General features: G+C 42.1%; 1 protein-coding gene across 2 annotated transcripts in view; it reads right to left on the reverse strand.

The window, feature by feature from the left end:
• Positions 1–3,134: 3,134 nt before the first annotated feature.
• LOC135901759 (uncharacterized) overlaps positions 3,135–14,937 on the reverse strand; it is a 52,168-nt gene continuing 40,365 nt past the window's right edge. For both annotated transcript variants that reach the window (XM_065431601.1, XM_065431591.1), the window contains exons 17-22: positions 14,622–14,742; positions 14,417–14,536; positions 13,338–13,444; positions 12,740–12,833; positions 7,909–7,995; positions 3,135–5,883 (exon numbers count right to left, since the gene is read on the reverse strand). In XM_065431601.1, coding sequence (XP_065287673.1) covers positions 5,776–5,883; positions 7,909–7,995; positions 12,740–12,833; positions 13,338–13,444; positions 14,417–14,536; positions 14,622–14,742 — 637 coding nt within the window. In that variant the 3' untranslated portion in view covers positions 3,135–5,775. The remainder of the gene's footprint in view (positions 5,884–7,908; positions 7,996–12,739; positions 12,834–13,337; positions 13,445–14,416; positions 14,537–14,621; positions 14,743–14,937) is intronic.

The raw sequence follows: 14,937 nt of genomic DNA on the forward strand, positions 1-14,937 counted from the left end.
CTTCTAATACGCTTAATTCGAACTTTCTGTTTATTCGAACTGATGATGTGGTACCGTCAAAGTTATGTGTTTCAATGGGCGAAAACGCCCAGTAATTCGAACGCACAAGCATTTGCGACGGTTAATTCGAACATACTGCGCTCCAAAAAAAAAATAAAAATCACAGCACCGCGCCAAATCACGCGGGGCATCTCCGACCAGCATTCCTCTAACCCCGCCATAGAGGAAGAGTGTCGGAGAGACCTCTCAACGCTGCGCGCGAGAAAAAAAAAAACCCCGTGGCAGAAATTTGTGCGCAAGCGTGTGCTGGCGCGCATCACCGATTACTTCTGTTAGAGACGAGCGTCCTGTATAGTCCAAAGACCCATTTTCCGGACCCCGAATTTTTCGGGCATGCCCCGAAATTCGGACGCCTTCGTGGCACCCCCATGTAACCCATAGAGTCAATGTCTCGCACGCAGATCCGCTGGCAGCGGTAGCACCACCGCGGCAACGCTAGGCCTAGTTACTTCGATGTTCGCTACCAAACTTCTTGCTGTTCAGTGCCGTGTGTTTCATTGAAACCATTCACTGCTGTTAGCAATGGCACTGACTCCGCCTCTGTGATCCTCGCCAATGGCTTCGGAGCGCGGAAAGCATAGAAAGCTCGTTGCATAATGCCGGTTTCCGAAAGTCGTCTTCGCCTAGATACAGCAGTGTTGCGCAGTGAAGCATACCAGAAGTTAGAACGGGGCAATTGTTACGGGTGATGGTATGTTTCCTTTAATTATACACACGTACATCCGCCATTTCCTATCACAGTTCAAGCACGGATACGCCTAATAAGAGTACTACTGGCAGGCCTTTAGAGCTATTTCGCTGGTGCCTGTGGCGATTTGAGTCCTTGGGGGCAGTAAAAGGCATGCATTCATTTTTTCAGACGGCCCGATTTTTCGGACGCTTTCGCGGCCCCTAGAGAGTCCGAAAAATCGCACGTTGACTATAACTTGTAAATACTTGTGAATAAATCTTCTGGAACTTCCCACTCATGTGTTAGCTCAGTGCACATGTGCCACTGGAGGTCAGTCCTCCATTCAATTAGCTTCCTTTAATTCCAACTTCTTTTAATTCGAAGAAATTTTCGGGCCCCTTCGAGTTCGAATTATCGATTCGACTGTACAAGCAATAGGGGTGGGCCTGAGTCATGCAGGTGAGGCCCATTCTTTTTCCTCAAATGTATCTGCACTCCACAAGCAGAATGTTAATAAGCAGTGAATGTACGGGTACAAGCAGAGGGTATACACCCAAAAGCATACATATACACACTACACAGCCACATATTAAATGTCTTTTGCTCTACCATTCTGGTTTAAGTGCACAAGGCGTGCGAAAGAAGCACATTCTTGGGTTCAAATCATTCCCAGATAATGCATGCAGCATCGTCTTTTTGCAGTAAATACAACATCTTGGTGGGCGTGGGAAATGAGAGTAGTGCTCCACATTCAAGTGACACAACATGGTCGCTACAAACTCAGGTGCAGCTACACTCAAGATAATTATTTCGATGCGTATATCACTTTAACCTGTAAATTGGATAATACTTTGAGCTGCAAGAGACATACATATACACACTACTTTAAAAATAGAACTAAACTGAAGGGTTTAATGCTCTGATGCTGTGCAGTGAGGAATGCTGTAGAGGGGGGCTCTAGCTTAATTGTGACCACCTGGGATTCTTAAAACATACATCCAAAGCACAGTACACGAGCATTTTCGCATTCCGCCCCTATCAGAATGTGGCCACAGAGGCCAAGGGATCAAACCCACAACCTCATGCTCAGCAGCACAATGCCATAGCCACTGTGCCACTTTGGCGAATATGCACAACACTTTAAAAATGCAGAAAGCCCATACGAAATCGCAACATTCATTGTACGGTCACACCCAATGGATTATAAGTTTACTGCAATTTGCAGCTGCATGCTAACTTTAGCATCCTTTTTGGCTCTCAGTAAAAAAGTGCTGACCTATGCAGAGCAGAGGGAAAAGCCTCAATGTCATAGCATTGCAAACCAGGAGACATGCACCAAGTCAACATGATGCCACACAGCGACAGTCAGCATAAAACAGTGAGTATACACAACATGTATGCAATGGTATCTTCTTTCTGAGGCACGCGCAAGCCCAAAACATTACAGGTGGCTTTGCAGTAACCTGTGCTGAAATGTAGTTCTCCTTTCCTGCTGACCTCTGCGGGTAACATTAAACGAGGTCAAGAATTTGCTGAAGTTTGGAACTTTTATGCAGTTCTGTCGCACAGCATTGATCCTGCCTACGTACATACATCTCTGACAGGCCAGCAACTTGTGTAATTTTTCATTCTGGGCAATGGTAGTGATGACTGACTGATTGATTGATTGATCTGAGATGTGGCAACAGTGGGTAATGCACATTTTAACTGACTCCCACTGTGCTCGCAAGGATGAGGCAAACCCCGGCAGTGCCATAGGAGCTCCACTGTGCAGCTCAGCTGAAGCTTGAAATTTGGTGAATGAAACAACTGCATCTGTAGTACCTTTGACACAGCTTGCACTTATCCTACCCAAGGCGATTGCATTCCTTGCATCTGCAACTGAATGCGATGTGGCATGTGAGGGTGCACTTCTTCACTAAATTTCACTAAACTTTACTGCCAGTTGGAGCTGCAGTGTTGATGAGGCAGCTTTTATTCTGGGAGTAAGCAATGCAGGAAAAGAGAAGCTATCCTAAAGGAAAGTATGTACAAATGGCTCTTTTCATATCCTGGGCATGCTGGGTGTGCAAAGACAACAGAGCATTGGAGCGTAGTCTTTTCAATGCCGTTAAAATGTTAAAGCACGCTCTCCCCCCAAGTAGCTTACAATAACCCAATTCCCATTGTTGCACAACAACTAATTTGTCACATGGCACCATGGTAACAGCAGCATCCCATGACCTGCTTTCATTAGTTGCCATGCGGCAAGCAAACAGCCCAAGTGACACATTCATACATGCACACACACAAAGATAAATAAATAAATATAAAAAAGACCTTGCAATTTTCAATTGGACCAATTGATTTTTCAAACACAAATAGGACCAGTCAGCCCCATCATATCTTATTGAGACTAACCAAGTGGACGTTAAAAATAATTTTTTTATGCTTGCAATATTGATAGCATAATGGAATACAAAATCTTGGCACTCAATTTGAGAAGCTTAAACATGCTTGAGCACTTGACAACAATTCTAATTAACTAATTCAAAGAACTATCCAACATTTTGCAAAATGCAATCAAACTTGAGTGCCATACATGCCACCAAATTACAGGTAACTGAGCAGTGCCAGTCTTTCAAAACAATTAGGCAAAGTTTTATGGCAGATCATTGGCTCAAAGAAAGGCTAAATGCTGTGCTCCATTTGCCATACGAAACTACAGTATGAACACCTCTTATCCGAGCACCTTAATTTTAATTGCGCTATTATTTTCATTAGTAATTTTGTAGTTTCACAACATTACTCATCCATGCAATTTCCAATTGAGACTAACTGCTACATCTACAGCCCCATTAAGACCAAGTGGCATTTGACGTCCTATTAAGACCACTTGATATTTATACATTCCAACTCAATTAACCAACATAAATATAAGTACATATGTATGAGGCACAATTGGGACTGTTATAACAACAATCTGATCAACAACAATTTTCAATTGCAACAAATTGGACACTACAAGGCTGTACAACTTCATGTCGCTGCTGTGGGAGGGTCCAAATACTAATTGAAATGTTAGAAAAATCAGGTTTCGAAAAATCGGTCAGCAAGCTTATTTGTATCCTTCTAAAGTCAGTATTGCTCTAAACTAGACGCGAATGAAAAATCGTAAAATTATTGGTGTGAATATGACAATTGTGAATACACTCTAAAAATCTGGCATTTCACAATGAAATTATAAAAGCAGATATGTAATAACCATTCTTTCACCAAATAAGATAGTAGATTGAGTGATAAAAAATACTGCACTAGATTTGTTCTTTAGTGTCCCTTTAAAGCCATTACCATGTGCAGCCACTCACTTTTCTTTGATATCTCATTGAGAAATTGTTAAACGAGCATAAAGAACATGGAAATTAAGAACAGCAGTGAACGTGGAAGTGACACTGTGAGTACCAAGTGCTAACAAAAGCTGTAAGAGTGTAGTAAACATGCACTGCAACTTGATATCACATGTCTGCATTGTTTCAAATTACTATGCAACAAATATTCCTATGGCACAAATTACCTTATGGAGCTGAAGGATAGCAACTAGTAAAGCAGCTGAAAACAATTTGGTTATGATCATGTGTATACATAAACACATTAATCATCTGCTTTTAAAAATGTGCAAAGATAACTGCAATTACGTTTGTTTTCAATCTGTCCACCAGAATGTTAAGCCAGTCACTTCTCATGACTGCATAGCCCTCCCAACATATGAATCCCAGTATAGCTCAAACATTTCAAGATGTTCAGCAATGAGCCACAATTGAGTTGCAGAAACAACACAGACATTGCCCCAGTGTGATATTGCCATCCCTTGGAAGGACACTAAAGGCCAACATTAAATTAATCTAGATTGTCTGATTATCCATCTTGAAGTTTTACAATGACTGCTTTATGTCAACATACGATAAAGCAGCAGAGAAAATCACAACCACAAAAGGCCATACAATTAATCCAAAATTCAAAGTGCCAGCGACAAATGAGGTGACTTAAATGCAGGTCTCCTGTGCTGTACTGGAAATATCAGAGTCATGCTCCAACAGAATCTACTGCCTGTATTAAGTCAGAGGTCCACACAGAATATAGGCACACTTCCACAAATGGCACGAAGAGGAGCAGTGTGAAGATGTAGCATCATTGAGCTTTTCATTTTCTTTCAAACTGAAATGTACTGTGATTGGTATTTTACGCATGCCTTTGTGCCTGCCCTTTCTTTATCTGTCCCTGCTTTAGTGTGAGTAAAGAACAAGCCAACGTTTTCTCATTATTTAATGTAGTTAGCTTTGTTATTATCAGTGATTGACTACAACTTGCCAGTTATAACAACATCATATCTAATGTGCTCTGACATGATATCTTCACAATGGTATCACTAATCCTACTCTATATTTACATCATTATCTTGCAAACAAAAACTATGACATCAATAAAAAATTATGCTTTAGGCACATTTGAATACCAACCAATGACTTCAGCTCAAGTAAATATTTGCCTTCAGTGTCCCTTGCACTGTTATGGTCCCTAGCTGCTGGAGCTACAACATTGAGAGAAATTTTTACAATAATGATGCTCTTTCTCTAACAAATCTAAAGCTAGAGCAACAGAGCATCATTTGAAGGAACAATCCCTTCAAAATAATTATACATATAAGTCAGCAATCACAGCAAATCACAGGTAACCCAGAGTACAGAAATCAAATAAAATTAAGCCTATGTAGAACCCAGATCACTGTAATATTACCACAAATTGTAGTACAAGCAAAAAGCAAAGAGACTGCAAAATTAAATATGTATTAGATTGCCCAAATTCAAACCATTGTTTTTGGCTAACAACTGTGGCCATGAAGCGACCTCTACATAAACTAGGAAATTTCTGCAACACGAAGAATCTAGTGGCTTCTGTATACCAACAAAGAATGCTTCCATGCTATGCACATATTAAGGCACTACGTATTAAGGCACAAATAATGAATACAAGCAGCATGATGGGATCTTGTAACATATTCACAAAATTCATGCAGATGTGCTGCTTGCATTACTTGCAGCATCTGTGGACAACTTTTCATGGATTTGTAGCAAGGTGACCTTGACAGGTGAGTCATCTGTAGTGCCGTCGCGTGACTGAAAAGTATGTTGCACATTAAGAATGCAAGCAGATTTGCTTGTAATAAAAAGAAGATTCTATAAAGCACGCTGCAATGACCAAATCTGGCACATGAAGCTCCAGTATATGCAAACCCCTTTCCACTACTCATTATTCATCCAAATACAGTAGAACCTTCTCCATACATTTTGGAAAAGCCGCAAGAAAAGACCATACCAACCAGGAAAACGTACGATCCAAAGTAACTAAAAACATTTGACAGACTCAACTATTGTTGACATCTACACAATGCGAAGCGTCGCGCTGATCGTTGCGGCATGAGACGCCGACGCACGTCGAGCTGATGGTTCTCTAGCGGCCCGAGACGCGTTTCTTTATTTTCCTATTGTGTGGTGCTTTAAGAGGGCGATGGGAAACCAAAACAAAATTGAGCTGGTGGGCGATGCCGGATGCCGTTGAAGCGAAATGTGATGCCTACACCGTGCCGCCTGTAGCAGGGAACGGTGGCGCGTTCGGAATATCACCTACTAAAAGCATGCAGTACATTACCAATGGCACTAAGCACCGCGCCATAGATCACGCGCTGTAAAACAGATAGGTGCTTATCGCAATAGGTCTGCTGGCGATAGCTGTGAATGCGGCATGCGACAACCTGGGCGTAAATTTTATGGTATCAGAATAAGGAACTGTGTGCACCGTCGTTTTCAAGTGAGAAGGGCGGCTTAACGCTCTTTTTGACCGTGCGCGCCTCGCACCTTTCCTTGTTTACATAGGATCTAGCAGCTGGAAAACGTATATGATCACAGTCTGCAGCATTGAAGGGCAGTGCGTTTCGGTTATCGCCTATTAAAAGAATGTGCTACACTTCTGACGGCATCACATGCTGTGGCAGATAGGCAAAGATGCTTGCCACAATATGATTGGCAGTGATAGCTGTGAATGCCGCTTGTGATGACCACAGAGAAGATTTGCTGGTACCGAAATGAGAAACTGAGTGCGCGCCAACATTTTCATGTGAGATGGGTGGGGGAGTATTGCAGTGAAGCTGCCACGGCGGGCAGCTATATACTGTTCTCGATCGTGCGCGCCTCGCACATTTTTTTGTTCACATTGGATCTAGCAGCCAGAAAGAATATCATAGTATCGCAGTTTGGCGCATACTGAACGCAAGTGCCGAAAAATCATGTTTTCCAGGAACGTATGAACCGGTAAATTATTAGCATAGCTCTATAGGGTCATTTTTTGTGCTCTCAATTGCGAACGTAGGCGATGGGAAAACATACGTAACAGTAACGTATCAACAAGGTTCTGCTGTATTTAATGTTTTTGACCATTCAATTCTCTTTCATGGAATCCCACAAATGGCAGGCAAGAAATAACTGGCCTAGTGTAAGACCCAAGATCAAAAACAAGGATAGCGCATGCCTGGTGTGCTAATAACAGAAGGGTCGCAAAGTGAACTACTCTGACTGTGGTGAGTCAGTGGCTGAATGAGGTTTATGTGGTATGTAGTTCTGTTTCGAAACTACAAGAATTAACTGTGAACATGACATAAGGGACGCTGGCTGAATGTACTACATGCAGTGCTGTGGCCTATGGTACAGTTAAAAACATACACAAAGCTTAAATAAACATCTGATTCTGCTGTATAATGTGTAAACAAGTGACATGATTTGCACAAGCTGTATTTATGAACAAACACAAAACTGTTATTCCCTGGTGGAAAATATTTTGCCTTAGCAAAACCCAGAAATGTTTTCACACTAACTGTGCTGCATTGATTTGTTCACTAACTGAACATTACTTAAATGAACTGACCAGACACCCCTAGTAAGCATGCAACCACAATATCTTGCCTACGTATACTCAGCTCAGAATGAAGCTGGAAATCTGTGGACATGCATTGTGCACAGTAAGTGAAACAATATTTCCCCACTCACTAGTTAAGCAACAAGGAGCTTACGAGAGATGCCTGTAGTGCAACCAGATAAAGTATACTAATACATCTTCACTGGGAAAGTGTAAAGTATATTTGCACTTACCTGACCACATAGAATAGGAAGTGCCTTCAATATTTCAGATGCCAATAGCAGGAAATTCTGGGCAAATGGTGCAACAGTCATGTTGGCCTGAAATGCACAATGCCCCTTGAGATGAAAACATAGCTTGACCTCCAATTACTTTGAGGATATTTTAGAATGTCAATGCATGTTGCACAGCTTGGCATCAGTTTAGGTTTTTTAGTGGTACTTAAAGTCATACAGCTTAACCAAATGGTGTTCGTTTATCAGGTGTGACTTGGTTAACCAGCCAAACAGACTAAGCAAATATTGGACCATATAACACTAGGCAATTCCATGAAAGCTTACTGCTACTAGAAGAAAAAAGAGGGAGACAATCACTCTCCATGTGGTTGGGCAATGTTATGGTTGGCATGTACCACTCCGGGCAAAAAGGATGCTTGAAAGACCCTGCTCAACCGAAACGGAGGATGGATTCCTGATTTGCTATGGTTGTCTTGTGTGATTGTCGGTCTGGCAGGCGCCCCGCAGTGATGACAGGCCCCTTTGTATGTGCGACCAAGGGGCGAACCCTTTCTATGAACTGTCCAACTCTAGGGGAGAACGCTTTCCACGAATCAATGCCGCCTGCGATCCTCGACCTGCGTATTGCCGCCAGCAGAGGAAAGCACGTGCGAATGTCCCCTGGGAAAAGGGATCAGCCGCCCATCCACAACCAGACTCAGTGCCTGTCACGTGACGTTGACATGAGCAAGATCCAGCCTACGATTTTAGTGGGCCTATTTAAGGGGCCCTGCAATGTACTTTTTCAGATCATTCATTCTCTTCTTCTTATCCTTCACCAACCTTTGAATAAACGTGCAAGTTTCGCACTAGAAATCATCGCGTCCCTGCCTGATCGCCATGGTCTACCAGATGCCTGCAGCCCGCCGACAACGCCACACTACCCAATAGTAACGCCAGTCAAGCTTCAAGAAGCAGGCGTCGCAACAGCAAGTATTCCTGCATACCACAAGAACAGTTTTGAGCAAACACAAAATTAAATAAAATGTAAAAATACTCTTACATTTCCATAACCATAACATTAAAATAACCTTGAAATGATGGAGAAACTCAACAGCCAGAGATGACCAACGTTTTCAGACCAATTTCAACCTAACTAGTCTAAAAACATTGGAGATAACCATGAAAAAATTGTCAGCAGGATCAAAGAACACAAGACAAAATGTAAGGATGAGAAAAGGCAGTTTGTCTTATCGTTTTGTCTTGAGTTTTCAATTTTGCTGACAGTTTTTCATGGATATGTACCAAAAGGCTCAGATTCAGATGCTGATGGAGATGACAGCAAGGGTTCAGAGGCCAAGCACCAAACACTAGCACAATGTCCCCATGGTGCTCAACTAGCTAATTATAGACATCAACCTAGACTAATCACAAGCATCAGATCAGCCTTTTAACATCATTATCAGGTGGTGCCATTAAAGGTGCACTAAAGAGGAACACAGAATCAGTTTAGATTAATAAAGTATTCTTGAAGAACTCTACTTTTGTTGACTTTGCAGTAATAGGTCGATTATTAAAGAGGAAATGATGGTAAAGTTTCATTAATTAATGACGTACTGAAACCCCAGAGCCGGTACGCCAGTGTGACCTCACAGATTTCAAAGTGTCTTTTAGCATTTCAGCCGTTATGGTTCAGTAAAAGTTACTGAAACTTCCGAAGTTCAGTCTTTGGTTCTTTGTGAATACAACGTAGTGCATTTCTACCAACAAAAATTTAACTAAGCCTCAGCAGACTGCATCAAAATTCATGATGTCCCGACATGCTGGTGTGGGAATTTCAAGGCAGTGTTGGCACTCGTATTTCGTTTTTGTGTGTTTTCTGGCGTACCAAGTGTCTTCTCATGGTAAGAGCATCTTTTTTAGTATAAAGAAAGAGTCATTTAATAACACAGTTAAAATCATTTTTCTCTTTAGTGTCCCTTTAACATTCCAAAATAGTAGGTGTACTAAGTTCTACATCTTGAACAGCTGGCATACTTTTTGCAGTGCCAAATGGGCCACCAAGACTTGTTTTAGGGAGGGGGGGGGGACATAAAACTTGAGATCATGTGGCTCTTAAAGGGGCCTGAACCACTTTTTATTGAAGTGTAGAAAGGCATTTGAAGTGAAAATAGGCTATTTTAAAAATACTTTGTCGCAATAAGTACTTCAATCTGTTCAGCAGAAGCAAAGTTATTGGCAGTCAAACACGACCACTGCTGTGCTCCCATTTCTTCAATGCCTAGTGCTGCAAAGGCAACGGTGCAGTGGGGTTTGCCCACAACGCTCCACCTTAAATGTCACCGTGGTGCACAGTTAAAATTTACTTTTGGATGTTAAACATGCGCAGATGATTTTGGTGGATACGACGCACTGAACATAAGCTAAACGCCGCAGTCATGCATGGGAATTCACTTTATTATGAAATAAAGCACAAGCCTGCCTCCTTAAGAGAGTAAGGAAGCAGGCTTCTGCTGGAAAAAAGAGCGTTTGAGAGAAAGATGAGTTTGCGATCTGCTTGCGAGCTCCACGCACCGCTTATGACAACAAAACTTGGTTGAGATGTTCATGGATGTTCATGTTCTGCGGACTATGTTATTTCACCAAGCCCGAGAGGTGGTTCAGGGCCCCTTTAAACATTATGGCATGAAAGCTTGCTTGTCATGTGTTGCACACATGACAGCAGCTGATTCCAAAAACTACAATTACACAGCATATCTGTGTAGACCAGCTATTGTGCTCAAAGGCTGTTAAAATATGAGGAACTATGACACATGGTGCAAAATGCTACAGCACTCAAGGACTTTGAGAAGTTCATCCGTGCTCTCACGTTCTTACTCTTTGGGGGGGGACTAAGCAATCATGAGAAGAGGGGTCATAATGACATCCTGTCAACGGAACCTTCTCCTCACCATTCCCCTGACAGCACTAATAGCAAAATTGGCCTGCAACTGAGAAATTGCACCACGATAGGCGAAGTCTGTTTACCCCCTCTCGCCAGGGTGAAAATGGAAAATACAGCATCTGAGCAAAATGAAAGTGTCACCAGGGACAGCAAAAAAGAAAGGAGAGGGGGAATCAGACAAAGTGATGTGCTGGTGCATGTATACGTGTTCTTTTTAGGGCCACCTGCAACTGCATCATTAACCTGTCATTGACTACACAATTGCCAACCCAGTCAGCTTGACAGTCTCGACCAAAATCTTCAAATGGTCATCGCTTTGGTATATCTGTGTGCACAATTCCTTATAAATATCAATTTATAAGAAATCTTCACTGCATTACAACAATATTTCATTTAAATGTATGTGTTTATATGAAACTTGAAGGGGAATTACGATTACATTGACATGTCCATCTGTTTGTTATGAGATGTTTCATTGTGACGAGGTTTGACTATAGTATACTGCTTCTTTCAAATTGAAAGTAAACATTACAGGGCCCCTCACCAGGCCCCATAGCAAATTTTGGTTACACGCTGTAAGTTGCTACATGTCCTCTAGGGAGCGTTCTGCCAAAAAAAATTTTTCAAGTCGGCTCATTAATAGCCGAGATAAAAATATTTCAGTGCCACAAACCCATGATTTCAGCAGGTGCGCTCCACTGCATAGCGAGACTCCTTCTCCACTCGCCCCGTCTAGCCTTCACAAGTGAAATTTCTTCCCTGCATTCTCCCATGCCTGACCTCGAGGATCACATGACACATAGGTCGCGGGCCCTGCCTTCAGTTTTTTTTTTTCTCCGCGCTTTATTTTTTTTCCAGCGATGTGCACTTCCGCTGGCGGCGTTGCGTGCAAGGTGTTATTGTTATCGTTTTGTGCAGCGCACGATTTTGCACGCTGTGCACAAGGATGCATGACCAGCGGTATAATTCAGTGCTACACGAATACTGAGGCAGAACAAGCGGATCACAGAGCACGATCCCGCGCTGCAACACGGTATAAAATGGCACAGTTTCGGCACCTGTGCACGTGACCGCACGATCGTGGGAACAAGCAGATGAAGTGGAAGTACATCTCTCTTGCTTTGGTGTGAAGCAATGCAAAAAGCACACAGACATTCCATTTGTGTGTTTTATTATTTCCCTAAACTTCAATTCGTCAATTTAAGCAACAGCACAAATAACAGATGGTGCCTTGAATAATTCTTGAAGTCACGTGTCACCACGAGCGACGTCACACTGCGGACTCGAGTACATAGGCGCAAGGACGTGAGTACATCATCCTCCGGCTTGGAGCGCGGCGGCCGTGAGGAGAAGGAAAAACGGCGTTCGGTTTGAAATTTCAGATCTTTCCACAGCGCGTAGCAATGTAATACTTTGCAGACACGATCGTTATCATGCAATGTATGCTCTGCGCTTGTCAGCTCAAAATGACCTGACCTGGTGAGGGGCCCTTTAAGGCTAGTTATCAAATATGATGCAGTGTGAAGACAGCCTTCAATTACTCACCGTAAGCCAATGCATAAATAGACACACAAGCTAGCCGCAGAGTGGCAAAAACCTTTGGAAGAATCCTCTGCACACGAAAATTGGTTGAAGTGATGGGGGCATTGGGGCATAGGGCATTGCTACTGTAATGCAGTATAGGCTGAGAGAAAGAGCACCTGACAGGTCACAGTATGTCATCTATTGTTCAGTATACTGAATGTGCCGGTGGATAACACTCTTTATAACGCACAACTCGGCCACATTCTTATAGGGCATACTCAACAAGACATTTGAACTTTTTGGTGTAGTCGATAATTTGAAATATCTTGGCTCTATGTAAATGGGCTCGACTGTATTACATAATTTTACTTCAGCACTCACCAAAGGTTTATCCTTTCCAAGATCCAAAAACAGCTGCATCTGACGAGCAGTGAACTCAATGTCACTCTGTGCTTTCTCCACATCTACAAGCAACCTGAAAGAGCAAATAGCCCATATCACACTGTGGCTCAGTCACGAAGGGATAGGCATACCATCTGAGCAGTAATTGAACCTCTCAAAACACATAAAAAACCTGTGTGCAGCTTGATATTTCTATAGAAAATAAGTTTCAGAGCAAGCTGCACAAAACTAAAATAAAATAAAATAGTGCACGCAACAAAATTACACAGCAGTACACCCAGATGCAATAAACAGCAGTTTACAAATGTGAACGCTCACTAAAATAATGCAGTCATACACTTTAGGAAACAGCATAGTTTTTCACATTAGTTGTACTAACAAAAAGCAACTTATTTTCCAATTTTGACTGGGCTAATTTTATTTTATAGACAGTTTCTTATAAACTGCATTACTGCACAGTGTCCTCTTCTTTCTTTTGCAAGCTCTGTGTCCTTCCTGGCCCAAGCCATGCAGAGATTTTTTTTTTTTAATCTAAAATAATTACCTTGTAAGACATCTAAGAAACATGTTTACACACCTGGTTCTGTTCATGGAAGCCTTTATATGGGAACACACACTAGCCACTTCAGATGCCAACTTGTGGCTAAGATCAGCCAGTCGTGAGAGAGAGTCAGGACAGCACACCTACGACAAACCATAGTTTCAACATTTGCTTGAAGTCCAAAAAAAGTATGGTAACATGGCCTGGGTTCTATGCATATTTATATTGCTAAATTATCATGTGAAGCAAGCTAACGCTGCCAGTTTTGGCAAGTTTCTATTGAATGAAATATCTCCTACCTAAAACTACACTGTCCTCCTGTCATTGGAGTTACTAGGGCTTAACTTGGCAGTTTTGTCATACGGCACATTAGATTTGCCACTCACTAGCAAAGTAGGCAGTCAACAAACAAATGGAGCACAAGTAAACAAGCTCGTTATCATTCAGCAAATTCCTGTTCACCACAGTGTTCCAAGCAAAAATAAAAACAAACGTATAATTTTTTTCGTGCAATTTAGGCTTCTATTCATGGTCTAACATAAACTGGCCAAGAACAACCTGTTCTGTAACAGAAATCAGTTTGCCAAGGTTTACCAGGTCTACAGAAAAATGTTGGATCAATTTACACAAGTGGATTACAGTTTTGAAATAGAAAATACCTGGTCACCCTTACCACAAGAAGAAGTTTGGCAATACTGTACATGGTGTAAAAGTGAAGCACGAAACGCAACAGTAAGTTGAACTTAGTGTACCAGCTCCCTGTGAGATTACACGAGTTTGCAACAATTAGTAAAGGCTATCTATACATACAGGATATTAAAAAAAGATAAATAATTCAACATTAAAAAAAAGGTTAAGCTGGCAATTTCAGCATACTTGGCTGCAATAAGAAAACGGGCGCTCCAAGTCTGCAAAAATATTGCAAAATAATTACACAATCACATCCCAAGTACAACATTGCAACTCTGAAACATGCAACATTGCAACATGCAACATCGCAAACTTAGGAGCATTGTCCCAATCTTGTGGGACCAAATGCTAACCTATGTTGCTCCTCACCAAGTTTACCTGGTAATTGTAGAATGAGTGCAAGGATGCTAATAGCAGGTACCAACCTCTTCCTGAGCATCCAAGATGGCCTTGACAAGCAGCTGTGCTTCGTGAATGAGTGCAGATATAGTGCTGTTGTTCTGGAGCCAGTTCTTGCAACTTGTATTCCCAACACACAGGCTTCTCTGAAACAGGTCACGAGAACTGACATGGAAAAAGAGCATAAGCGAAGTGTGACAAAGGAGCTTATAGGTGTAGAGGTAAGCTTACGTCAGAGTACCAGAGGGAGCGACTGAGTGCCTCACGCCAGCCAGTTTTTGTGAAGGTGTTTGACTGGTGACTGATGCTGGCGTGGGCTCTCGGTACTTGTGGCCGCACTGCGTGCTTATTCCTGCAAAAAGATTTAAAAAAAGAAGAAAGGATGCCCACCTCTAAACACAAGTTTGGTACAGAATGAAATATTGGCAATTTCTTATGGTACTGCTCTGACAAAAAAAGAGCAGCCTGTAATATCTAACAAGTTCGACACACTTCGGCTGTCCTGTAGCAGTAATTGGGCATTTCCCACTTCAACAGGACAGCCTGC

Source organism: Dermacentor albipictus, chromosome 1 (genome assembly GCF_038994185.2).
Source record: "Dermacentor albipictus isolate Rhodes 1998 colony chromosome 1, USDA_Dalb.pri_finalv2, whole genome shotgun sequence".
Classification (NCBI taxonomy): domain Eukaryota; kingdom Metazoa; phylum Arthropoda; class Arachnida; order Ixodida; family Ixodidae; genus Dermacentor; species Dermacentor albipictus.